This window comes from Trichomonas vaginalis, chromosome V, assembly GCF_026262505.1.
Source record: "Trichomonas vaginalis G3 chromosome V, whole genome shotgun sequence".
Lineage (NCBI taxonomy): Eukaryota > Parabasalia > Trichomonadida > Trichomonadidae > Trichomonas > Trichomonas vaginalis.
In genome coordinates, this window is record NC_067207.1 from 11,878,333 (window position 1) to 11,905,366 (window position 27,034).

The window sequence follows — 27,034 nt, forward strand, 5'->3', positions numbered from 1 at the left end:
TGGATGGTATTTGTCAACGAATATTGTCAAAGCTGCTAAGATATCTAAAATATTTTTGGACTGTAATGGTATGGCTTCACAGTATCTTGTGTTTTGACCGACAAATATTAGCCAGTATGGTGGTCCATCTGTTCTAACTCTCGGAATGTTTTCCAAGATATCCATAAACCAAGCATTTGGTGTTGAACTAAAGATTTTTACCATGAGTGCTTTCTTTGTCGCTTTAGAAACATAGGGGTCCTTGTTTGGATTCGTCATTTTTAACCCATAAGAAATGGGTTTATTTGGCGCGTTAGCAGGAGTTGCATCCAGATTTTTACCCGCAGTGGGAACAATAGCCAGAGGTGTATTTTGGAGTTGGAAGGAAGATTTTGAGTACATTAGGTATACTTAAAGAGAAAGCACAACCTATTATACAAACTGTACAGAAAGGTTGGGATGTAGCACGAGATGCAACAAATCTTATTCCAAATCCTGAAACAAGAGGAAAAGTTCAAGGATGGATGGACAATGTAGGAAGACAAGCAGGAAACTATTATAACAAAGCAAATGACTACTATAACCAAGCAGGACACTATATGGACCAAGGTGAAAGATTCTTTAACAGAGGATATAACCATGCACAACAGTGGGTAAACAATAACCAACCTCAACCGCCTCAAACGTGGGGAATGTAAAGTTTTTTACTGAGATGAAATGAACAATACAGCATTGAGACAAATGGGTTCAAGATGGATTTGTCGGCTTCCAGCAGTTACACAACGTGTTTGTCAAGTTCTTCCTATACCTCAGGAAGTTTTAGACCGACTTAAAAAACAACAACAACCAGTTGAAAACAAACCAAACTAAAATTTTTTACTGAGATGAAATGACCGAAGAAGTTGAAACGGTAGATTTGACACCACAAACAAAAAGTTCAGACCCATTGTCAAAAACCTGTCAAAGAACTTACAGATGAAGAGAAAAATTCAATAATAGAAAGTGCCAGGTCTGGAAATACAAACCCTAACTACAAAGTCACTTTTCATAAAAATGGAACGGCTAGTATCTCAAAAAAGAAACAGACTCTCACAAATAAAATATTGAAGTCTGAAGGAGCTTTCGAGACAACAGATGGAAAAGTTTACTTCACTGACCATCAGTTCATTATAGAACATCTCATTGACTTAGAGTCGAAATATTCTAAACTTTACAACAAACACAAAAAGTTGAAAGGAAAACAAAAACAAATGGCATATGATATTTATGAAGATGTTGACGACACAACTGTTCCTGCAGGTGAAGTAAAGTCAAAGGAACCGGAAAGTGACGAAAAACAGATAGAAGAAGAGAAACCAAAAACTGAAGATAAACCAAAACCAAAGTTTAGTTTGGAAACTAAACCAAGTCAACCTTCATTAGCTGGTATGGGTTGGCGTCAAAGACTTATGGCAGCAGGCGGTTATGTAAAGTAAAGAGAAAAAAATATTTTTTTATTTTTATAAAAATGCCCCCATATAGAATGGATAGAAAATCTGCTAGAATAAAAGCAGAGTTGCAAAGATATGGTTGGAGAGTTTCGAAGAATTTTAAATATAGGAAGGGAAGACCCATAAAAGTCTATGACAAATTGTCTGGTCTTCGCTACGAAATGGATTTGGAAACAGCACGCGCAAATTATCCAAACAGACTAGAGAGGTTAGAAGAAGAACGTCTTATGGACATGCCTTTCGATGTTAGTGAACCTCAAGTTGAGGGACACGACGGCTTTGCCAGATTCTACTGGAAACATGACGAACAATTGCATCCTTTGAGAAGGAAAAAAGGAAAAGGTGAAGACACACATGCTCCCATGGAAAGAACAAGATATGCATATGAGAAGTACCGTGAAGTTAGAAGCCAAATTACATCTGGTCGAACCTTTACAGTAAACTTTGACGAAGGAAAGAACAAAGAAGGCTTCATGGGTGTACTTGCTGCCATACAAGACGGAAATAAGAAAGGACACAATCTCAGATTGACAATAACAGATTTGGATGGTCACATTTACTATGCATATGGCAATGTCACAACAGCTGCAATGCTTCTTGACGCTTTCAAGACTACAAAGAGAGAACAAATGGTTGACTCCGACTCAGACATTTTGAATGCAATTGAAGGAATTGCAAGTGTCAAGTTCGAATGGTACCAACCTAACCCTCAAGCAGTCAGACAACATGCTGGATACTTCCCGTTCATAAATAAGTCTGACATTGACTTGACAAGGTATGGAATTTACAATTCAATTGAAACAATTGTCAATGAACCTTGTATTCTTACATGTCTCAGGAACTCTGGTCTTGTTACAGATGAGAAGATGAAGTATCTTGAGTCATGTGTGAAGACAAGGTACATTCTCAGAGGTCAATTGGCAAAAATTGCACCGTTGGCAAATGTCAATATCCGAGTCAACATACCTACAGCTAAAGGTTCTTCACATGACGACTATGTTGTTGAGTTCAATTTACCATGGTTGAAGATTGTAATTGTCCACAACCACTTCATGTTGAACGAAAGTCTTACACACCCATTATTCGGAAAAGGTAAGTGCAACATTGTCAGAGCTGTAAACATTCTTTTCGAGAAAGGTTTGTTGGAACCAATTCCAGATGACAAGCTGACAGAAACTTTTGTACCAAAAGACGAAACAAACTTTTCACTGTTAGCAAGACCAAAAGTTGTTCCAGACAGAGTTCTAGCACAAAAGAAGTACACAATTCCACAAGGAGTTGGATTGTTCGGATACCAACCTGAACCAGAAGAACTTCCAATGAGGTTGCAAGAACTTCAAGATGCTATAAACAAACTTCCATTGAGACATCCAATTGACGTCAAATTGTATTGGAGAGCATCTGAGTTAGGTCAGAAGGTTTTATATGAAACAGGTTGCTTCGACGATGTTTATGAGATAACAGGAGAAGTTTCTCAGAAGATAAGAGACTCACTTGAATTTCCACGAACTGGTCCGATTGGATGCGATAAGTTCGACTCATACGAAAAAATATACTATGTCGACCTTAACGCTGCGTACATGAGGTTCGTCCAATATATTCCAACTGGAATTCCAAACGAAGATGGCGAGTTCCCGGGAAGGAACTATACAGTTGGAAAAGTCATACAACAACTCTATGATATTAGGAAAGCTTCAAACCCCAAACTTGCAATGACACTCAAATTGCTTATGAACTCGACATGGGGGTATTCCATTAAGAAACCTCAAAAGATGAAGAGTAAACACTATGAGAAGGTCGACAACTTTGTTGAAAGGTTCTCCCCTTTTGTTTTGAAATACGAGTTCACCGAAGGTCAAGGTGGCTTAGTAACCACAGTAAAACCTATTGTCGAACATTGGTCCTATCCTCAGTTCGCAAAGGCAGTCCTTGACAACTACAACAAATTCTTCTCGGAAGTCAAATCCAAAGTGAAGGTTTACTATGAGAACATTGACGCACTCATGACGAACGAGGAAGGCTATAACAAACTCATTGAAATGGGTTTAGTCGGTGAGAAGATGGGCTGTTTTAAGCTAGATAAGGTATTTTCCGAAGTTCATGTAATATCGAAAAGGAAATATTGGGGTATACTTGAAGACGGGACAGAAATAAAACATTGCATGAAGTAAAACATTGCATACCATTTTAAAACATTTTTAAAACAGTATATTTTTACATATATAAAATGCTTCGGGTTGAAAAACAAAGAACAAAAGTAGCAGATACAAAACCGTTAGACTATATCTTTACAAATGCTGGTAGAAATATTTCAGATGAAGAAATTTCATCCGGAGCTTATCGATTTGACTATCCAATTCGCTGGCTTCAAAGTCCTTCAGATGCAAAGGCAATAGGATTTAGAAGAGTTTTGTTTTCAAATAGAACTAACGCATTCATGTTCGCAGTATATTTTCATGGGCAGTATAAAGGTTCTGATGGTCTAATAGAAAAATTTGACGAAATGAAAATCTTTACAATTCGTTCAGACGAAAGTCTTGAAAAAACTCTAAATGACTTTCAAACTCAAATGAACAAATACTACTGGGAATTTCAAGAAAAATACCACTCTTTACTAAATGGAACATACTATCTAAAACTAGAATACGATAAGATGAACTCCACCGTTTCATTTCAAAAGATTGAAATTAACCCTCCAAGAGATACAGAGTTTTTATATTGGGGAGTAGACAAACGTTCTTGGGCGCAATTTCTTCGGTTACTAAACCAGAACGAACCATTGCCACCTGACGGTCCTTTTAAATTTATACTCCCACCAGCAGATTTGACAGTTTATAAAAACGTGTTCGACCCTCAAAATGTCATGTGTCATGCAAGTTTCAGTTCAAGCAACAACAGTTTTCTTTGTATCGGTAAGGACTTTTATGACTTTGCTTCTAAATTCTACGAACCACCTAGTAACAGTTTCTCTGACTTTCAAGTCTGGTTCACAACAAACGGTGTGCAGCATATTATTCCATTGTACTACGACTTTTATCTCGAATTGTCTTTCATATACAACTACGGAAAAGTGCTGAAAAAGTATTGAAAAATATATTTTAGGCGAACCAGGTCCCTCGGTCCCTCGGTCCCTCGGTCAACTAACATCTTTTTGAAAATGGTGACAACATGACATTTTGACAACAACACAGGAGATAGATTTCATCGTATATGTTTTGTCATGAATTTCATCGTATATGTTTTGTCATGAATTTCATCGTACATGTTTTGTCAAGACTTTCATCGTAAATGTTTTGAAGAACTGAAGTGGTCACCAGGTCCCTCGGTCCCTCGGTCATTTTAACTTCTCTGAAAAAGTGTGACAACATGACATTTTGACAACAACACAGGAAATAGACTTCTTCGTATATGTTTTTTCATGACTTCTTCATCGTATTCTTTCACCCGTTGAATTTTGTATAAAAAGCAACCCGCTGTTTTCGGCGGGTTGGTATATTCTTCACGAAATGCTTGTTTTGAGGTCGAGCCACTTTTGGCTCCACCGTAGAAAACACACAAAACTCTTGAATTCGGCAAAAATATATTTTAGTTTTTTTAAAAAAAATATTTTTTATTTTTATTGTAAGAACATGTCAGCAACAACAGCACCAAACTCGTTAGTCATGAACCCAACATCTATGTTAGTAGAGATGAAAAGCTTCATTCCTTCTTCATATACTTTCGAAACAGAAATCCAGAAGATAAAGCAAGAACTTCTCCAAGGAGTTTTAGACTGTAGTGCGAAAGATGAAACAAATGAACAGTATCTTTATGAAATGCAGGATATTATTGACCATCTACCTAAAATTCCTGAAATCCAACAACAAAAGCTCACTATTCCAGAATTCGATGAAATAGAAGTGAAACCAACTGACTCAGTTGAAATAAAGAAGTTCATACGTAATGTAAACTATGAGTTTCTTGGATTTCATTGCAACCACAAAGACTGCGATATGGTATATTTCATTGACATATATAAATCGGAGGAGTTTAAGACCTACGACAACTTTGTTTCGTTAGTTGCAAAATGTGTATGGCAGATAAGAGATAAAGATAGAAGAGGTAAAGTATGGAACGAACAGATAAAACCAGCAACTTTTGAGTTAAAGAAAACCATTTACGCCTTACTTGTTTTAGCAGGTAAGGTTTCAATGTACAATGCAAAAATGAACCCACAATGTTCAAAATGTAAAGCAGCAATGAAGAAATATAACTACTCCGTCAAAGAGATAGAACGTATGAGAAAAGACTATACTGACTTAAAGAAAGAAGTAGAGAAACCAGCAGAAGATAAAATGGACATGTTGACATTTCTGAACAAAAACTATCCAACTGCTAACGATTTCCTTCTTTCAGATGTCAAGAAGAAATATAAAGAAACTTTCGGCATAGTTAAAACTTTTGATATCCTTCGTGAAGAAATAGAAGCTACAAAACTGTTTAAAGTCATGAACCATCACAACATATACCATGTAAAACGCTTGTGAAACTTTATGGTAGAAATATATTTTTGTCTGATTTACGCTCATTGACGATGAAATCGTGAAAAAACATATACGAAGAAGTTCATTTCCTGGACTGTTGTCAAAATGTCATGTTGTCACCGTTTTCAAAAAGATGTTAGTTGACCGAGGGACCGAGGGACCGAGGGACCTGGTTAGATCTAAAATATATTTTGGCTGAAAAAAATGACCAAATTTCATGAATTTCCTCATATGTTTGCGTTCCGAGGAAAACCGCGGAACGAGATTCCGTACGAAAATCGTAAAAAAAACTCATGAAAATCGTGAAAAATTGCGAGTACGTTAAAAATCTTACTCGCCTAAAACTCATGAAAATCGTGAAAAATTGCGAGTAGTAAAAAAAACCACTCGCCTAAAACTCATGAAAATCGTGAAATTTCTCTAGACCGAGAATTCTCGGCCTTGCCTAAAACTCATGAAAATCGTAAAAAAACTCTATGAAATCATATCTTTTATACAAGATAGAAAAAATAAAATTAACGCTAGTTTTTTTAAAATATTTTTTTTTATTTTGTATGTAAGAACAGGAAATGACAAGCACTGAGTTTGAAACAGTTAAAAAGATAGACAATGAGACCAAGGTGGTTAGAATAGGTGATTTAAACGTAAGATACTCAAAGAAATACAAAAAATATTCTTTGTCAGACATTTTAACACCATCTGGAAAGAGAGCAAAGGACTGGGTTAAAAATGCTTCATCTCAGAAAATTTTGACAAGAAATCCTGAGCTTTTGATATCGGTAAGATTTCATGGAACTACAGCATATCTCATCGACAAAAGTCTTATACCACTAGTTTTGTTATGGATTGACCCAGTTGTTGGATATAATTTCATAACATATGGTTCATTCGATACGGAACGTTGCTGTGAAGGCTTACTTTACATCGTTCAGAAACCGAAGGACTTCAATACAAAGAGATATAAGATAGGAAGAACATTTAATATAACTAAAAGATATGACAGTACAGTCAATAGAGTTAAGGTTGTGTTTGTAAATGATATGAGAGCTGCTGAAACAGAACTGCTTGAAGTTTTTGAGAAAAGGTATGGTGCTCCCACGAAAGGTAAAGAAACGTTTGAAGTAGATGAGATAGATAGTGCTATAAAATTATTTGACGAAGTTGCTGAAAAATACATGTAAAGCGTTTATTTTTGGTCTTTTATACAAGATAGAAAATAACGCTAATTTTTTAAGTTTGGTCATCCTTCACTATATGACAAATATACTATATTTTACTTAAAAATATGCAAGCGGCTCATAGCTCAGTGGTATGGACTCCCTTGTCATAAGTGTCGAGGACCTCGGTTCGAGTCCTGATGGTGTTCGGGTTTTTTCCTTTTCTGCAAAAAAATTGAGAGAGCATTGAATTTGCAAGTACAAAGGGTCTATTTGGTGTTAGACCCTAGTGAAGAAAATATGGTACTGGAACGATAGAAGTTTACATTTGTAAAGTTGGACGATAAAATTTACTGACTGACATCGGTTCGCATCCTGACTGACTTCAGGATGGGTCCTGACTGACTTCAGGATGGGTCCTGACTGACGTCGGTATGGAATGCTCTCAAAATCTTCGAAATTGAAAGGTTTATGGAATGACTTCAGGATGGGTCCTTCCTTCCGACATTCCGAGTCCTTCCTTCTGGCATTCCGAGTCCTTCCTTCCGACATTCCGAGTCCTTCCTTCCGACATTCCGAGTCCTTCCTTCCGACATTCCGAGTCCTTCCTTCCGACAAGAAAAAAATTTCCTTCCGACAGGAAAAAAATTTCCTTCCGACAGGAAAAAAATTTCCTGTTGTCCGTCCGTAAACCATTCAAATTTTCGAAAATTGAGAACTTTTTGGTCGAACTTCAGAAAAAGATTTTCCTTCCGACAGAAAAAACTTTTCCTTCCGACAGAAAAAGTTTTTCCTTCCAACTGGAAGAACTCTTCCTTCCGACAGGACACAAACGGATGACTGACATTCCTCTTCCTGAATGTCTTCCAAAGCCAGAAGAACCGACAGCCCCAGCACCACAACAGACTAAGACTCAACACTTACATTTTTCAAGCTTGTCTTGAAACAATTTGAACTTTGTTTGCGTAGATGTGAATTCTGAAAGAAGTATGAGGGTCTTGTATGACTTTGTACTTCTCCCATAGTTCATGTCTGTCAAACTTACCTGCCATGGACTCTTTCATAAGTTCCATGAAATCGTCTTCGGACAATCCGGGGAAAAGTACAATGTCAGTAAGTATTCTCTTTACATCCTTACTTAAACTCTTTGCTGTCTGTACACAAATGACAACTGAAATGTTAAAGTGTCTGAGCTTCTTAAGAATTCGACACATGTCTTGTTCTCTATTCTTTAACAAAGGATGAGAAGCAAAGTCATCTAAGATAAGAAGACATCTGTGAGGGTAAGTCTTCCAATCGTAAGATTGCAATTTCTTCGAAATGTATTCTATCTCTTTCTGTTTGTTTCTGAAGTGTTTCTTCTCTAATATTCTCTGCATTTCCTCATTTGGGTCTTTAAACTTCGAATTGACATACTCATTTATAGCATTGTACTTCAAAACTCTTCTTTGGTACTTCTTTATCCAATCTAACAACTCAGAGTCTTTTATACATACTAACTTAGACTTTTTTATAATATCTTTGAACGAATTTACGGTTTGGTCAAATTGACCAGAAGTACTACAAATGACTACTAACTCATAGAATGGGTTCTTCTCATCTAGTTCTTGTTGTTGTGCAGCCATTTTAAGATAAGTGAAAGTCTTACCCGACCCAGGCGGTGCGATTAGACCTGTTATACCATTCTGAGCAAATAAGAACTTGTCATGTATGGGTTTTATCTGAGCATTTTCCAACTTCCTCTTGTTCTTGTTTAAAACATTCTCAAATTTCTTGTCAATGTCAGCAAACTTTTTTTCTAACATATTTTTAGAAAAATTAAAATTTTTATCTTTTAGAAAATGTCTAGCGATTTCGCTATCTATATTCGAGACAAGCTTTTCGACAGCAAAACATCTGTCGACCATAAAATCTTACATAGTGTAAACAAGAAAGGTGAATTTGTTCTAAAGTTCTGTTTCTGGGAATATGACAAGAACCATAAAACATTAAGCAGAGCAGTCTTAAAATTTGTCAATGACAGACTTGTTGACAGAGATGACGCCTCTTGGAGAGATGAAGTCCAACAAAACTTCTTAGAATGCAAAGAAGACACATGCGCTGTTCTTGAAGATGAAATAGAAAACAGAATAGAAGAGCTATTAAAGGACAAAGAACTTTTACAAAAATATGGTTCTGAGAAGTTTGACATAACTCCACCAGAAAAGAAGAAGAGAGAAAAGAAAGAAAAGAAAGTAGAAGAAGAGAAGAAAGAACCAGAGCCAGAGAAGAAGAAATTTGACATGTAAAAATAAAATTTTATTTTTAGAACATTTCTGGGTCAATGTCAATGTTCTCTTCCTCTTTAGGAGTAAACACTGGCTTAGACTCTAAAATCTTTTTACCCAATTTACCTTGAACTTCTACAACTTTAGACTCATAATATTCATAGTCGTCTGCTTTCTTTGGTTCATAAGGTATAACAAGTTTGTATGCTTTGCCTTCTTTAAGGTTTGAGAACCTTCTGTCAAAACTTTCTTTGACTGTTAACAAACCTTCTATGTCTAAGTCTTCAAATTTCGCACCATTTTTAGTCACAATAGCAAACTTAACTGGTTCGATGTTCCAAACTTTGTCAAATGTAGACTTTTCAAAATGGTAGAAGTAAACATTCAAATATGTGAATGGGTCTAGTTCTTCTTTAAGTCCTGACATGTACTTGTTTACTGAGATGAATTTCGTCATCTTTTCTATCGGATAAAAAAATATTTTTTTTTAAAATTTACTCAGAAAAATTTTTCTTTGTATATACACCATTCTGTACGTCTAAAAGATTTTTGACATTTGCCAAGAATGTTCGTTTAGACGCTGTCATATAACCATATTCTTGGCAATACTGTTTATACGAATCGTACAATGACCTTTCATCTAAACACTCAAAGTTAGTCTCATCTATAAACAGTTCATATACACTCTTGTTTGCTTCTAACAATGTTTGTCTCTCTTCGGTATGTGGAATTTGTCTTGGATTGAACTTAGAAATATCTAATGTCATGAAATATGAGAACAAGTGGTTGTAAAAGTTAGGTGTCAAAGTTTCTGCTAAGTCGTCAAAATATTCTGTATCTTGCATATGAGCTTCTGACGTTCTGACAACTACATATCTTCTGTCAGAACTTTCTAACTTCATCGGAACGGCGTTGTTTGAAACCATGACGAAGTTTGCAACATTTTCACAAACTCTTTGGTCTTTATATTTTCTTTCAACAACTCCAACTTTGTCTGTTATAAGACTCTTCAAAGCATCCGAGTTTAAAACCTTTGTTGTATCTATACTTTGAAGTTCGTTACATACTATAAGTTTCATATTCTCTATTGAAGAGTTAAATTTACCGCAGATGTTTTCTAAGTTTGTCATATTCGGGTTCGAATAGCCCTCTAACAGTTTGCATAAGATATCTGTAAAGAAAGTGTTCTTACCTGTTCCTTGTTTTCCAATTACAATGAGAGCAGTTTCATTTTTAGCACTTGGATGTTGTAAGATGTTTGCAAACCAACATAAGATATACTCATAGACTCTTTCGTTTCCATTGCATATAATTTCTTTGACATGGTCTAACCAAGCTTCTATAATATTTTCTTTCCATTCTATTTGTTCGTATTTATATCCAGTGAAGATAGAATAGAAGTTTGGAGAAGGTGTATAGAACTTTATACCACGAACTGAAAAATCTTCTAACTTTGACAATAAGATATCCCAAGCATCTAACATCTTCATACCAACTTGTACGACTTTATTTTCTTAAGTTTCTGTTTACATTTTGTTCTGAAACTATTGTCGCTTTAGTTTGTTAAAGACTACATCCCATTCTTTCATGACATAACATTCTGGGGCAGAGTCACATAAATGACTAAACGTTTCAAATTCTCGACTGCTTTGTTATAGTCTCGAAATGGACACATATTTCTGAACGCTTGGAAGTCATAAAAATCTGAAACGTCTATTCTGTACATTTTTTATATAAAAATAAAAAAAATATTTTTTTATTCTTGAGCTATTTGTTGTTCTTGACTTTGTTGTTGCATTTGTTCCATTTGTTGCATTTGTTGTTCTTGAGCTATTTGTTGAAGTTGTTCTTGTAGTACAATCTTTCACCAGTTGCATCTTCCAATTCGAAACTTTCTGCCGTCATTGACAAATACATAGGACATAAAGTTTTACAGGAACAAGTTTGCGTCAACTAAGGTTAAGTTTATGTTTGCTAAAGTGTTTGAGTTTACTAAAGCTGAAAACTCTGCATTCGAATGAACAATAGGAACCAGCAGAGAAAGTGTTGTTTATACGCATGAGTATCTTTTGGTCATAGTAGTTTCTGTCGACATTCGAATAGCACTTTGAACCTAAGTTTGAAACAATATATAAAATAGGTGTTAAAGTCAATGGAACAGATAGACCTTGTATGACCTTTTCCTGTTATAGGAAACTGTTGGTAGTAAAACCAGATATAAGTTTTGTATTATAGCTCATATCGTTATACTAAACTCAGTCGGACATCCAAACATAATGAAACCTGCTCTAGTTGCAGCACATGTTACATCCGTCCTTAAAGTATTAAATAAGTCAACAAAACCTGTTGGTGGTATATCTGAGTAAGTATCTTCAAAGGAGTATTTTTTACCATTCACAACAATAAAATTTCTGGTGTCAAAAGAGCAAAACAGGCTTTAGTCGTCATCGTGTTTAAGGTCAGTTTACAATATCGTCCTTGAGGACTTTGTAAGTTTGTTGTTATAGAATTATATGACTCAGGTTTTTAGTCGTAATAGTATAAACCACTATGTCTTCTGCCATTTACTTAGCAAGTAAATTTTAATGAAATGTTGTGGTCGTCAAATTTTTTATGACGTCTGGAAACTATATTTAAGTTCAACGTTTCACCTCCTTTCATAACGTATATCTTGTCAATGACATTATATGAAACACCACAGCAAGCAATGTCGGGTTCTATTTCTTTGATGTTTATATCGTCTGCCTCTGTCAAAAGTTTCAATAGTTCTTTCAAAATTTCATGAGGTGCGATGACATATGAGTTCACTTTTACAGGTTGTGTTCGACCAAGTTTAACATTATACCAAAGCTTGACAAATCTTCTCCTGAGTTTTAAGTTTGTCTTTAAGTTGTTGGTAGTCGTTTCGAATATCTGCAACAGAACTTAAGTCTCTGCTAACTTCAGGATATGTTGGTTGTTCTTTTACAGGAACTATTGTTATACCATCTTCGTCTTCGTATGGTTTCCCCACTTCAACATCTCTTTCTTTGACATTGACAACAACACTTTGACTGTTTGTTTGAGTTGGTGAATTTAACTTCACATCTGCCATCGCCATTAAACCTTTTGAAACACTTACGCTTCTATTTTTCGGAAATGACATTTTACTTAGAATAAAAATATGGACGTATTTGAGTATCTCTTCGAATTGAAGCAAAACAAAGTTTACACACACAAACAATACAAGTTCATTGATAGAGTAGTTCTTTACACAAACAATGGAAAATGTTATAGAATAGCAGTCTTTGCTGAACCAAAATATTTTCATAAAGCAAAGAAAGTTGGTATAACCGAGATGGTGAAAGTTCTTGAAGCAGACAAAAATATAACAACAAAACTGACCGATATTTCTAAAGGAAAGTTTTTAATACAATATTATATCAAAACTGGCGTACTGTCAATATTTGACGGAGAGAAGTCAGTTCAAGAACAACTTACTGACCTGCTGCCAAAAATCTGCTCGATGGAAGCTGTCGTTATACAATCTGAGGAGCCCCAGCAGGTTTCATCGAACGAATCTTCAAAAGAGCATCTTCCGTGAAAAGTGCTATTGGTTTTGTAAACTTCTTTGCTTTCAATTCATCTGGACCGTCTCTGTCACCAGTATATTGTATTTGAACTGTACCAACAGTTGAAATACCACCATAAAGTCTTCTGAGTCAGCAAATGGAATGCCAAGCCAAAAGTTTGAACGGTCTCCATTGTATATTGAGTTTTTTGACCTCCTGTATGAGTCCATACTTTCACATATGGCATAATAGAACTTTGCATTTCAGGGTTAATGGTTGTTGTGAAGTTGTTGTTAAAGTTCATAGCATCTAATGTCAAGTTGTATGACCTCATATCCTCAACTGTAGAATATTCTTCTCTTGGATAGTATTTGCCATCTATGTTTATATGATATTTAATACCGGGTTGTAGAAACAAGAATAGTCATTTATAGTTCGTCTGAACAGTACAAACATAGTATCTGCATGTTTCATTGCAGTTGTTAAGGCAATATCTGTTCTTGCACCTGGGTCAGCACTTGGTTTCCAACTTCACCTGCAAAGTCTTTGACAGATATTTGGTGTATAGGGAACATAAGTGGAACTGCAATATATTTGGCAGCTAAAGCATTTGAAATATCTGGGTCCAACATATAGACTGCAAGTCTGCTTTCTATTCTCTTGCATTCAAATTTTTTCGCATGTGAACTTAACTGGGTCCCAAGCATCTCCAGCAGCATTGAAATAATAGTTTACTTCAGTGTTGAGGTTTGAGAAACCAAAGTCTAAGTCAACTTTGTTTTTGCAAAAGTCGGCGAATGACATTTTATTTGTTCCCACTACTTCTGTAAGAGTGAATGGGTCTTGTGTTGGTGCAATGACTAAGTTATTTTTGCTTGGAGTAAGTTCAATAGAAATTTTTCCTGCCCAGTTTGGCAAGTATCTTAAAAACCTGAAGATGAGGAAAGATGACAAAGGAACTCTAAGTTTCAGTTTTACTTTGGTTACTGCTGCTGCAGTTTGTCCAGAAAGGTTAACATAAACTCCTGGAACGTTAGGGTCAAGTCTTCTTATTTTCTCAATATTTGCATACTGGTCTGTTTGTTCTCTAGCTTGTGGTTGTACTGAGTTTCTCAAAGCGAACCATTCATAGTTTGCCCATGTTACTGTTTGAACTAAGTCAGAGTTAGAATATATCTTATATCCCATGAAAACTTCTGGAGCATATTGGTATCCGACATAGAAAATTCCATTGCAACCTTTCTTGTCAGACAACTTGGCAGAAGGTTTTATTTCAATGTCTTGTTCCACGTATAAGAAAGAGTTGTCAATAGAAATTATATGAAACCTGTCGCAAGCAATATCTACTGTTGTTGAAGAACCTTCTCCAAACTCACCTACGTTTCCATAAGAAACAGCAGTTGTATATTCGTAAGTTCCAGGAACTATTTCTGACCTTCTAATGGCATTGTCGCATTCGTTATACCATTCGGAAACATTTCCATTCATAGCATCCAAAACTGTTGGCGTTATATTCTGAGCGGCGTACATTTCATATGGGTAAAAATATAGAATAGTTGGATTTATATATCATAATAGAACCCACGTGGACCAAGCTTTACTTTCTTCCTGACTGAGTTTTTAACTCTTCTTTTTCCTTCATTGCCACTACTTTCACTAGATGAAGTTACTTCTTCACTACTTTCACTTTGTTCTACTCTTCTTCTTTGGTGTCGCTTTGGTAACTTGCCCTCTGCTTCAAGTTGTTGCATCTTTGCCTCATGTTCATCTAGTATGTTGCAAATTTTCCATGCCCTTTTTGCCTTTTGGCTCTGGTCGCCCATCTCAGGTAACCTATATCCTAGAAAGAGTTTGTCATAGTTTGTATTTGAGTCGTCGCTTATTGTTTGCATGACTCTGTCCTGAGTTTCCGGTTCAAGCTCTTCAAACAGTGCCTGTCCATATGGAATAAGCTCGTTTCCAAATATATGTTTTTGTAGCCATTCTGGTTTTCTTTCCATGTTACCAACTATATCTTTTGTGAATGGGAAAGCTTTTACCCAATCTTTCAGTCTTGCGTCGTTTATTTCTGTAGTTGGTTTTATTTTGTCAAGGAACATGTTTTTCAATACTAACATTTCATTTGGTACTGTCCATTTGAGTTTTCTTAAATATTCATCCCTTCTCGGTTCATTGTCTGCAAAGTAAGTTTTTATGACATTTTGTAAACTTTCGTTTGCAAGGTCATGTACAATAGGTTCTCTTCCTTCTCTCTCCCTAACTCTCTTTCTAAACTCTTCACCAAATATACCATCTCTATGGTTCTGTGTAGTTCTTTGAGATAAATGTTCTAGAACGTCAGGTGTTATATTTCCATCAGCCATGTTCATTTCATACTGGTCCAAAATATCTGCATGTTTCATATCTTTCAATGGCATTAAAGCCGCGCTGAAAATACCAGCTATATCTGGTTCACCATTCACTTCCATTGCGTCTACAACTTCTTGGAATTGTGGTTGTAAGTTTATGAACCACCTATCCGGATTAGCTTTATGACCCCATCTCATTGTAGTTCCATCGTCTGCAGAAACAAAAGTAGGTTTGTTTCCATCTTGGTTAGGTTCTGAATGAACTTTAAACAATGTTTCATTTCTATATGTTTTCTTGAAATTTAACCTTTTATTTTCACCGAGTTCATCCGAAGATTGAACGTTAAATGCTCGTAAGTAAAAAGGGTTGTTGTATTTGTGTACATTTTCTTTCAGTACTTCCATTCTATGCTGAATATTTTCATCTGGTGTTGGAGTCTTTTGTATGTCGGCAAACATTTTTCGATATTCTTCTACTATGTCAGCCGAATTTTTTTTAGACTCTTGGAAAGATTCCATATTCTCCTCATACTCTTGTTGAGGGTCAAGATTTTTCGGCTGTTCCAAATCTTCATCTAGTTCTGTGAAGTTAGTTTCCAAAGGAGGGACTTGTTCGTTTCCTTCAGGCTCTTCTAGCTGTTGTTGCTGAACTATTTCTTCCATGTCTGGTTGTATCTGAACTAGTTCTTCCTGTGGAGTTTCTTGTACCTCATCTGCTGGCATTTCATATATTCCGAGACCGTTTTTAACAAGTTCCCTTTCTAAGTCATCCGGACTCAAAAACCTTTCTTCTTTCGTTCCGTCTCTATTTTTTACGCGTTTCATGACGGGAGTTGAATTGTCATTTAGCTCTGACATCAAATATCTCGGAGTAAATTCAGTCATGTCATTTGGATGATATGCTATTAAATCATATCCCTTAGCGAGCTTGTATTTTCCAGGTTTGAAATTATATCCCATTTGGTGCTGAACCATAAAGCTAAATAGGTTCGGGTCAGTATTTCCATCCTTGAACTTTCTAATAGCTTCTTTATATCTGTCACTAAAGTCAATACTATCTGGGTAACCATAGTCTTCTTTAAGCATTTTTAAGAATTCTTGGTTTCCTTGTTCTCTACTTCTTTTATGTCCTTGCTCTGTTTGTGGTTGTTGCTGTGCAGGGTTTTGAACTGTTGGTTGTGGTTGTTGTTGTGCAGGGTTTTGAACTGTTGGTTGTTGTGTTGGTTGTTGTGTTGGTTGTTGTGCAGGGTTTTGAACTGTTGGTTGTTGTGTTGGTTTTGGTGCATGCCTGTGTCTATGTCCATGTGACGATGTAAATGTTTTAGGTAGTCCTGGTGCAGGTGCTTCTCTTGGAGGGTTTGGTGGTATATAAATTCCAACAGCTGGTATATAAGTTCCACCAGCTGGCACATATGTTCCATCTGCAGCGTAATGTCCTACCTGACTTTTCGTTCTTAAGAAAGCATTTACTAGGTCTGTTTTGGTCTGTTGTAACTCTTTTTCTTGACTTTCCACAACAGTTGCTCTAACGGCGTCATAGGCACTTTGAACTGCCTGTCTCGTTGCTGCATCTGTTATTTTCGTCATATTTTGTGCTACTTCTTTTAACTCTTTGTCGAAACCTTCAGACTTCAGTTTCTTTCCAGATGAGAAGTCGTTCACTAGTTTCACCTTACTATGAAGAGCTTCGAAGGCGTTCTTAAAGTCAGCATTTGTTAAAGCTTCATTTGAACTGTCTTCATCCGCTTGTATTTTTGTCCTTATTGACCCTATAAGTTGGGCTGCTTTAGCGTTGGCTTGGGCATCTAACCAGTCATTGTTAGCTTTTATATATTCTGCGCTTTTCATTGCCTTTTGCATGGCTGCGTCGTTATTTTTACTTTCTTGTGCTAAGTTTTCATACTGTACGGTTTGGTTTTGCAACTGTAAAAGTTTTTCTGCCTTTACATTTGCTTCAACTTCTTTTTATACTCATCGCTATCCATATATGTCTTCAGGGCTTTTTGTTTTATCTCTTCATCTTTCAGTACTTTATATTGAGTAGTATGGTTTTTCAAATTTAAAACATCTTGTTCCATTTTTGCTACTTCTGCTGCTTTTTCTGACACTTTTTTCGCATATTGCTCTGTACTTAGTTCTTTCAGTTGTTCTTCTTTCTTCTTTTTCTCTACGTTTAACTCATTGAGTTTCTTTGTGTGTCTGTCATATTCTAGTTTCTTTTCGTTTTCACCTATTTGCTTCTGTATGTCTATGTTTGACTTTTTGACATCTGCTATTTGATTTTTGAGTGAACTCAAATTCATTTGACTTTGAGGGTTATATGCTGTTCCGTCTGCAGCTCCACCATAGCCTGCCATTTTCGCTAAAAGTGCCGCTCTTAAACCTCCACTCTGTGCACCAACAACTCGGTTTAAAAGCATAGGATTGCTTGACATTTGTTGCAACATAGTGGGGTCATTCATCATTTGTTGTTGCAACTGTTGTTGTGGTGTCAGTCTTACTATTGGATGTTTCAATGCTCTCTTCCTCTTACGTATATTCTTACGTAGCTTACGTGGCATTTTAAGTGAAGTTAAAAAGAGGCTTTTGACAGATGTTTATATGAGACTTTCTCCGGTTTATAGGACCTCTCTCATATTCTATCTTGTTAAGACTTCCTGGACTGTTGTCAAAATGTCATGTTGTCTCATTTTTTCAGAGAAGTTCGTTTAACCGAGGGACCGAGGGACCGAGGGACCTGGTGACGTAGCGATGATAGACCCTTACTTGTCCGGACATAGTTCTACTATTTTGAGTCCTCTACCGAAAAGTCAACAGCAACGACTTTCAAAAAATTTTAGGGGCTAGAAGGCACGAAGTGCCTGGAAGGCCCCACACCCCAAAAAAACCTCATTTTATATAAACTGCATGTTATACTAAACATCTTCAGGGGGCTAGAGGGGCGCAGCCCTGGAAGCCCCAATACCTTTTTTTTTTTTTTTTTTTTTTTTTGATTTTATTGTTTTCGTGTATAGATCCGTATTTTTCCCAAGTGAGCGGGGTATCTCCAATCCCAGCCCTATCGTCCTCCCAGTGTCAGTTTTCAATATAAAATCCAAATTTTTTTTGAAAATAAAAATTTCGAGAAATTTTTTTGATTTTTTTCTTTGATTTCAATAATTCAAAATAAATTTGGAAGTAAAAAGACACTATTTAATGAAATTCATATGAGTGAATGTGGATAAATACTCTCAAAACATACAATTTATCTATTTTTTCTTTATATTATCAACTAATTAGTGATAATTTTTTTTGAATCAGATTTTTTTTTCATTAAAAACATAATATATAACACAACAATGATGCACACATACGTATCTACACATCAAAATATAAAGCTTGTTTTGGTCTGGGCATCCCAACCCAAAATTCTTAAAAAATTGAATAAAATTGAATACTTGGGGCTGGGATACCCATCCCAAAACCGAATTGAATTTTTTGAATTAAAGAATATATTTATGTATTTATAATATACATGTGATGTCTATAAAAAATACTAAATTCTAAAAAAATTCAATTTATTCAAAACGTATACTAAGTGATCACTTCATTAGTAGGATCAGCAATCCTACTAAATGGTGAGAACGCCACTAACTAAAAAGGGAGTCCTTGGAGCTCTTGATCTCTTGTCAGTAGAGTTCATAATGAGGCATGGCATCTACTGATTTGAGATCAGAGCAATCCTACCTTACCTTCAGGAGCTACAAAGCTCCTAATCGTTACGAGAGGGAGCCTTGGAGCTCCTGAAGCTCATCAGCAGAGGCTATTTACCATTTGGGCCTCTTCTGATGAAAGATGCGAAACACATCTACGAACCAGGAGCTCCAAAGCTCCTAATCCTTACGAAAGGGAGCTTTGGAGCTCCTGAAACTCCTTTTACTATAAAATAGGACAGTTTTCTTCTGAGGTTCTCATCAAATCTAAGACTTCAGAAGAAAGCTGTCCTATCAATGTATACTTACACTCTCATGGACTACAAGTGTACAATTTTAAGGCAGAGATTATCCGAGGCCTCTCATCAAATGAGGGACCTCGGATAATCTCTACCTTAAGTAGTCAAATAACTTTTCTCACTATTTAGGAACAAAAGAACAAGAGTTGGAGTACTTTAAGGCAAGATTCTTCCGAAATCTCTCATCGAATGAGAGACTTCGGAAGGACCTTGCCAAATCCTTGAACGCCAATATCCTTGGAACTGAGCTAGAACCAGGGAGAAGTAGCATACTATAGAGCACGATGGTAATCTCGGAAATGCTTATATCGCCCCAAGCACAATATTTAAGAAGTCTAACTCATATATACAAGAAGTCAGGCTGAATAGATATTGTGCATATGGTTTGCAGAACTCTCATGATATTTAAAATTCATGTTATCCCAAAAAGGTGACACTTTGGGTGTATCGTCCATCCCAGGGATGCAAAAATCACATCACCTTGGATCTATATTTTCGTGTGTATTTGAAAGTCTCAACATAATTTTCAATGCTCGATTTTTAAAAACAGTTTAAAAATGGAGCTTATATTGAAATAATGTAGAGACTAAGAATTATCACAGACTATTTCAGAGGATTGAGTTGTCACTCAATCCTCTGAAAAGTCTGAGTGAATTCGAAAAATTTATCATTTGATCGGCATCTGAACCCGTCAGCAATTTTTGAACACGAAAAATTTGGAAACGTTATATATTATATATAGGAAAAGTTGATGTATTTTGTTAATAATAAATTCAAAAGCAAATTTTAGTTTGCTTAAAGCTAAATAGGACTTTCTATGCCCTGTATTATATCTAATTACTGCTGATTCTCGTTCTTCTTTGAGATCTTCAGCTTGCCGAGGAACTTGGAGCGTTCTTCCTTTGTCTGGAAGCGGCCGTGTCCGAACTTGGAAGCTGTATCGATCCACTTGAGGTTGATTTCTTCTGTAGCGATACGGCGTGTATTGATGTTGATTGTCTTGCGGAGTGTGATGGCGCGCTTGACTGTGCCGACAACGGAGCCCTTGATCATGAGGAAGTCATCCTTGACAAGGCCGTAGTGTGGGAAGCCACCCATTGGGTTGATTGACTTCTTTGTAAGATCGAAGGATGTAGAACCACCCTCGTTGATCTTTCCTTCAACTTCGGCAGCACCGATTCTGTAGATGCGCTTGTTCATCTCTGTACGGTGGTGGCAACCGCGCTGGCCGTAACGAGCGACTGACCAAAGAACACGAGCTGGGTTCCATGGGCCGATGCAAGCAACTTTCCTGCGGCCACGGTGAGTCTTCTTCTGAAGACGCTTTGTGCCGTAACGGTGGATAACACCTTCCCAACCGAAACCTTTGCCAACACCGATTGTGTCGATCTGTTCGCCCTCTGTGAAGACATCGGCGACCTTGATCTCCTTTTCGAGGATGGACTTGGCGTAGTTAAGCTTAGCAGCAACATCGCCACCGTTGATCTGGTTTTCGATCATGTGAGCCTTCTTCTGGCCAAGGTGGTTGCCCTTGAGGACCTTCTTGGCGCCTTGCTCGTTGGCATCAACACCGCGTGTTGTTGTCTTGGCGGACTGTGTGTGAGCGATGACACGGATGACTGTAGCCTCCTTCTGGAGTTCTTCGAGTTGCTTCTCGCGCTTCTCAGCAGCCTTGCCGTTGGAGAGGCAGGAGAAAGCCTTGCGAGCCTTGGACTGGTACCAGTTCTTGTAGTAGTTACGCTTGACTTCTTCGTTGACGTAGGAAGCCCAGACTGTTGTGACTGGCTTGAGGCCCTCAACTGTTGGCTTGTAGCCGATGATACCAACAACGAACATTGGTGGTGTTTCGAGGATTGTGACTGGTTCACAAGCTTCCTTCTTGTGGAGACGGGAGTTTGGACGGACAACATCACGGAGAACGTGTGTCATACCAGCCTTGTAGCCGATGAAAGCGCAAAGATGTGGCTTCTGGGAAGCATCATCCTTTGGCCATGAGCGTACACGGCCACGGACGGCATGGGAACGGCCACGTGGGAGGAAGCCGAGGGAACCACGGCGTGGAGCGTTGAATTTGCGGTGAGACATTCAAACGAATGAGTTCTCGTCACTTTTTAGACGGCCTAGTCACTTTTATATGGAGCCTTGTCACGTTTATTGAAGACATCATTTCCTTTCAATTTTTTGCATCATCTTCGAAATAGCTCCTAAACATATTCCTTATTCTAATTATTTTAAATTTGTCCATTGATTCAGAATTTTCAGATTATCGAATTGAGTTGAAAGTAATTTTGGCTTTCGCCTATCCCCATCTCATAATCACACACTGAAAGAATTAACATCAACTAATGTTAATACTCTTAATTAGAGATCTTATCTTATGAGGAATTATATTTGCATCATTATAAAATATTTCATTTAACATCTATATACACTTAATATGAGAATGCATTTTACTTGATTACAATAATCTCAAATGCATTGTATATATTTTGAATATATTTTTTATGCTTTCAATGCATTTTATCCCCAAGAATGCTTCCTATATTTGAGATATGATCAACACTCATTGTTTCATAGGCTATATTTATTATTGAAATTTGATCTGGTTTTTCTAACTCTAAAATCCCTGTGAAATCAGTTGAATATGTTTTGTCTTGCTGTTGACAATCTGTTTGCACAATAAGATTGCTGATGGGTGCCTCAATAGATCAACTTTTATCTGAAAATCAAAAATTCCGATGAAGAAAAGTACTCCTTTAGACATTTCAAATATAGAATTATCAGATCAAAGTTATAGTGGCACCATGTCCAGTGATGGTGATGGCTATGACATTGATGGCGATGATCAGGATACTTTTTCTCTTCCACTTGATTCATTAACTCAATTATTTAAACCACAAGAATTCAAAAACTCAGTAGATTCAACAATACCACACAATACTGATTCCATTTACGATATTAACAAGTTAAATACTCCAATTTTCTCTCATCCAAATAATCAAATCCATCAAGTAGCATGCGCATATCTCCTTTGCTCATCTTCCATTTACTTTCCTCCACCGGATTCTGAATATTTCACTGATAAACCAACCATTTATATGTGGAGAAACATGAGTAAAACGCTGCCCAGCGATTTCTCGTCATATGTACAAGAATACTTTCACGATAAATATGTCTCCATAAAGAAACAATTAAGATTTTTCTTCCAAGTCGCCCCTTCTATTGAAAAATTACAAAATATTGCCACAATGAGAAGAGAAATTACCACTGGGAGGATTCTATTTCATTACATTGGCTATGGTTTTCCAAAAATAAAGGAATGCATATATGCATTTGATAAAAAAACAAACAAATTCGTCGATTATCCTTTATGTGATCTTTTTGATGCTCTCAAACCACCTACATGGTTTATTTTCGACTGTTCATACGCAGAATGTGCATTCAAAGTGATCAAAAACATAGCAGATTTTAAATCTCGAACAAAATCTACGAAAACTAACTGGTCTGATTGGTTTTGCTTCTGTGCAACAAGCGCAAATGAGCAATTACCAGCAGATCCGCACCTTCCACGTGATTTCCTTACATCTTGTCTCTTAACTCCGATAAGAACCGCAATATTATGCCATATTTTACAATATTATAGGACAACATTGGTCAACGATGACTTCCCATTGCGAGATTTAGACGGATACCTCCTAAAAATCTGCAATGAAAAGAATGAATTGACTCCTTTGCATGATTCCCTCACAAAAACGCTAAATACCATTACAGACGCCATAGCAGCCGAAGCCATTCCATTACATATCTACCAATCTATCTTTTCCGCTGATGATTTGACTACAACTTTATTTAGAAATTTCTTATTGGCCCAATTTCTTCTTAGACCACTCCACGTTCATCCAACGTCATTCCCATTACTTCCTGATTTATCTATGCATCCTTTATGGCAGCATTTGAGGACTGCAATCGACATTTCGGTTTTTAGTGGTTTAACTTTGACTCCTTCTTTCCATAATGATATTTTCCAAAGGGCTTTGACGACATTTTCGGCTTCTTTGGATAATAACACGGCCATGGAGCTCGCAATCCATATTTTTGTTATTTTATTTCATCTTCCGCCAGATTTCGAACAGAGATCGCGTTGTTTCAAGTTACTTGCGAAGTACGCGTCATCATCACCTGATGCAAGGAAGGTTTTGACCAAATACGCTACAATTGACTTCATTTTTTCAACATTATTATCTGATTCTTTCTTAAACGACCCTTCTTCGTTCCACGCTGCAGCGTACTTGGCCATTGTGATGTTTGAAAGCACAAGGAGCTTCACAAACTTCAAAGAAAAGTATGATATGAAATTATTAGAATCTGCCTTGTTTAATACGAACTTTCCTGACAATACAAGGGCTCTAGTGTCTGTAATTATTGCCACATTGATCCCTAACAACGAACAAATGCGGCAAATTGCAGTTTCAGAGGAGTTTGTACTCAAATTAAGAAAAATGTTAGAAACATCAACAGAACTTTTAAGTTTATGGTCATTAATAATACAAAGAAGGATGTTTGACTCCTTCGGTGTTGATCTTTTCCAATTCTACGGTGCAGGACTCCACATTCAAACAGCATCTTTCTGTTTGAACCACTCCTCGCTTGTTTCAGCGGCCGCCATCGCCACCACTCCATGTCTCCTGCAAAGCGGACAGGATATTGTCAACATGCAGCTCTTTGGTCTGTGCATGTTGTGCGGATTTGACGCAAATTACGTTGTCAGGTTCAATTTCATCCTGTTTGTAAGGAGATTCTTGTCGATATATAGCGATAAGATACCAGGGAACACGGCAATTGGCAAACTCGGCCATCAAACATTCGCATCTTTAATTGATTCGTGGTCGGACAATGATTCGGTCACTTCACTTGGCCAATTAATAAGTGACTTCAGTGCATTATGTCGTACTGTGCAAGATATAATGCGTCGAAACGATTCCTTGCGGAGATTCATCTCCATTGCGATGTTTTTCGCACAATTTATGTGTGACGATCCACATCCAAGCGTCAGGAAGCACGCCAGACAGATAAATCAGACAACAGAAGGTCTGTCTGGTGTCCAGACGTACAGGGGTCGCGAAACATCCAATGCAAATTCAGCTCCTGTCTCCGCGACATCGAATTTTGAGATGATTTCGAGTCCTGGCAGTTTTCCATCTCAATTTTCCAGTTCATCCAGTGATGATGAGACATCCGTTCCATCCTCGAATGATAACCAGCCAAAACCTGCTTCATGCGATTCAGGTGGCGACGCTTTGTATAAAATGGCTGTTCAAGATTTGGTCGTAAATGGTTACATGTCAGAAAAAGTGTCAGAAGATTCATCGAGTAAAATTTTCACGGCGGCGCCGATTGATTTCTTGGAGACGACTAATATAACACTCTCCAAGACTTACTCGTTCCCAGGATCTATCACGTCGCTGTCTTTCGATAACGATTCGAGAGCTATCGCATGCGGTTTTTATGATGGGTCAGTAAGCTATATTAAAGAGGACGGAAAGATTAATAAATTAAGGCTAAGTTCAACAGTTAGTTCTTTAGATGTTGTTAACATCGGGAACAATAATTACAGTGTATGCGGTACAGACAATGGATGCTGCTACTTCTGGGACATGCAATCTTTGTATCCTTTGTGTTGTTTCAGATGCGACGGATCTCCACTCCAAAAGTCGCCACAGCTCATCTCAATGATGCCAGATAACTCCAAGAAATTCCTAACAGCACGTGGAAACTGCGGCGCTGTAAAACTTTGGGATTTCGGATCTCAAAAATTAATTAATGAGTGGCTGCCAACGGCCAACAACAAAGATAACGTAATCACGAGCTTGTTGGCATGCCCCAATGGCAATGAGGTCGTTGTTGGCTACAACACAGGCTTATTAGTTTTATTAGATGTCAGAGCTGACAATTACCAGCTTGTTATCAACGCGAATGTCATGGATATGTCAAGAATAGTTGATATCAAGTCATCCGGAGAAAGAACCTTCTTCGCGGCTCACGAAAACGGACAAGTTTCTCAGTGGACGAATTTTGAGTCAATGACGAACTTGATGAGCATTGATGATGACTGCATTAGATCATTCGATGTAATGAAGTCATCATCAGTTCTGTGCTTGTCATCAAAGAAAGCGTCGCCAAGCTTGATTTCATTTGATGGAAAGATTATGCATAATATGAAAGACGCTGGAAGTTGCGCTTGCGTGAAATTCCATAATTCATTGCCTATTGTTTCCGTTGCTTCAGCAAATGGAAAACTTTATGAATATGAAATTCATAATTTGTAAGTATTTTTTTATATTTTGTAGTTTTTAGATATATAAATATATAAGTTTAAAAGATATTAAGTATTTCAAATCCCTGATTCAAGATCTAATTCTAAATAAAAATATTGAGATCTAATTCTTGAATTTATTTTTCTATATATGTGTAACATAGCTTAATAACAATACAGTAGTTTGATGATAATAGTCTTATGAGAAAACAATTCTTTACATGTTGATTTAATGCTTTTTCAAACAAATATTTGTAAATTATCTGCTTTATCTCTTCAATTTGAACTTGCTTTAAGCTTAGTGTAGATAAATATCATAATTACTCAAAGCAAGCCCATTAAAAAATGATCTACTTCATGATTTTCAAAAATATTGAAAAATATTTATGAAAAAACAAAAAGTATTAGTTTGATAGCGTTTATCAATGAAAAATAAAACATAAGAATATCATGAAAAGCATAGAAATTATAAAAAATAATTTGAAAATAAAATTTCCAAATCCGGAAGTAAAAAAAAGGTCGAATATAATATACATTGATCAATGTGGATCCAAGAGTTCTGAGTGATCAAATGACAATTGAACGTTATTCGTATTAATAAAAAGATCTGTAAATAAAATAAAGAAGAAAGGTATTATTTGGCCGAAAAGCTCCCTTATGACAAGGCTAACAAATTGGCCAACTGAACAAACGACGTCAATCGCTGAATGGCGAGAAATCATCACTTGGAAATAAATTCTCATTACAACGCGTACGAATAGTCCAAATGCTGCAAGAATACAAAGTCCAAGAACAACTTGATCGCCAGAAAACGATGAACAAGATAACCTTACTTCCATTGCATAAAACATCAATACAATGAATGCAGTAAATATAATAGCAAGTATTAAATCAACTGACAATGCAAAGTAGTTTTCAAAATCACGAAGAATATTTTTTGTTTGAGAAACTGTAATTTGAACAAAAAACGTTAGAAAAAATACAATTACTGATATAGGAGTAAGCGCTATTGATGTGTATTTGATTGTTTTTATTGTACAATGTAGATTAGAACTAACAAACGTTAAAAATAAGTTACACCAAGTAATCAAGATCAGGCAGAACGATATATCAACGATGTAGCCTGGAAATGTTGTCATGAAAAATGATAGATGCTTGACAGTTTCTTTTCTTTTCAAAATTGCCGAAGTAAACATGACAGCGGACTTTAATATCAGCATAAATATAATAAACAATCGAGATATTTTCATGTCTGTAGATAGTTTTACAAATCGTGCTTTAGTTCGAAGATATGAAAAAATTGCAAAGGCGAAAAGAACGAAGTAAAAGATGCCATATATCACATATGCACTTATAAACTGGTTTTGAGCATGAATATCAGCGCATCGTGAGGCATTTGCTTCAATTTCTTCGGC

At 36.6% G+C, this 27,034-nt stretch overlaps 9 protein-coding genes and 1 pseudogene across 10 annotated transcripts, besides 2 other annotated features; 6 read left to right on the forward strand and 4 right to left on the reverse strand.

Annotated features, from left to right (window-relative positions):
• Positions 1 to 15,570: part of a mobile genetic element that runs on past the window's edge.
• TVAGG3_0320600 (uncharacterized protein) lies at positions 697 to 849 on the forward strand (the record flags this gene model as incomplete). The annotated part of the gene is made up of 1 exon (XM_051230165.1): positions 697 to 849. One exon carries the CDS (start codon positions 697 to 699, stop codon positions 847 to 849), a length of 153 nt encoding a protein of 50 aa, XP_051099895.1.
• Positions 1,697 to 3,028, forward strand: TVAGG3_0320610 (uncharacterized protein; the record flags this gene model as incomplete). Its single annotated transcript, XM_051230166.1, has 1 exon — positions 1,697 to 3,028. A coding segment is annotated over one exon (1,332 nt), but the record flags the coding sequence as incomplete, so codon positions are not given.
• Positions 3,697 to 4,557, forward strand: TVAGG3_0320620 (uncharacterized protein; the record flags this gene model as incomplete). The annotated part of the gene is made up of 1 exon (XM_051230167.1): positions 3,697 to 4,557. The coding sequence occupies one exon, from the start codon at positions 3,697 to 3,699 to the stop codon at positions 4,555 to 4,557; it is 861 nt and encodes a 286-aa protein (XP_051099897.1).
• On the forward strand, positions 5,099 to 5,995 carry TVAGG3_0320630 (organellar and viral DNA polymerase type B; the record flags this gene model as incomplete). The annotated part of the gene is made up of 1 exon (XM_051230168.1): positions 5,099 to 5,995. One exon carries the CDS (start codon positions 5,099 to 5,101, stop codon positions 5,993 to 5,995), a length of 897 nt encoding a protein of 298 aa, XP_051099898.1.
• Positions 6,796 to 7,173, forward strand: TVAGG3_0320640 (organellar and viral DNA polymerase type B; the record flags this gene model as incomplete). The annotated part of the gene is made up of 1 exon (XM_051230169.1): positions 6,796 to 7,173. A coding segment is annotated over one exon (378 nt), but the record flags the coding sequence as incomplete, so codon positions are not given.
• TVAGG3_0320650 (protein of unknown function, DUF4108 family) lies at positions 9,454 to 9,873 on the reverse strand (the record flags this gene model as incomplete). The annotated part of the gene is made up of 1 exon (XM_001326747.1): positions 9,454 to 9,873. The coding sequence occupies one exon, from the start codon at positions 9,871 to 9,873 to the stop codon at positions 9,454 to 9,456; it is 420 nt and encodes a 139-aa protein (XP_001326782.1).
• TVAGG3_0320660 lies at positions 9,911 to 11,142 on the reverse strand (annotated as a pseudogene). The gene has a single exon. A coding segment is annotated over exon 1 (1,232 nt).
• A 1,688-nt stretch (positions 15,571 to 17,258) lies between the features above and the next one.
• On the reverse strand, positions 17,259 to 17,876 carry TVAGG3_0320670 (protein of unknown function, DUF4106 family; the record flags this gene model as incomplete). Its single annotated transcript, XM_051230170.1, has 1 exon — positions 17,259 to 17,876. The coding sequence occupies one exon, from the start codon at positions 17,874 to 17,876 to the stop codon at positions 17,259 to 17,261; it is 618 nt and encodes a 205-aa protein (XP_051099900.1).
• A 1,170-nt stretch (positions 17,877 to 19,046) lies between these two features.
• Positions 19,047 to 19,228: a mobile genetic element.
• An 834-nt stretch (positions 19,229 to 20,062) lies between these two features.
• TVAGG3_0320690 (60S ribosomal protein L3-related family) lies at positions 20,063 to 21,391 on the reverse strand (the record flags this gene model as incomplete). The annotated part of the gene is made up of 1 exon (XM_001326746.2): positions 20,144 to 21,391. The coding sequence occupies one exon, from the start codon at positions 21,389 to 21,391 to the stop codon at positions 20,144 to 20,146; it is 1,248 nt and encodes a 415-aa protein (XP_001326781.1).
• Positions 21,392 to 21,882: 491 nt separating this feature from the next.
• TVAGG3_0320700 (regulatory-associateD protein of MTOR family) lies at positions 21,883 to 25,632 on the forward strand (the record flags this gene model as incomplete). Its single annotated transcript, XM_001326745.1, has 1 exon — positions 22,111 to 25,632. The coding sequence occupies one exon, from the start codon at positions 22,111 to 22,113 to the stop codon at positions 25,630 to 25,632; it is 3,522 nt and encodes a 1,173-aa protein (XP_001326780.1).
• Positions 25,633 to 27,034: the final 1,402 nt, after the last annotated feature.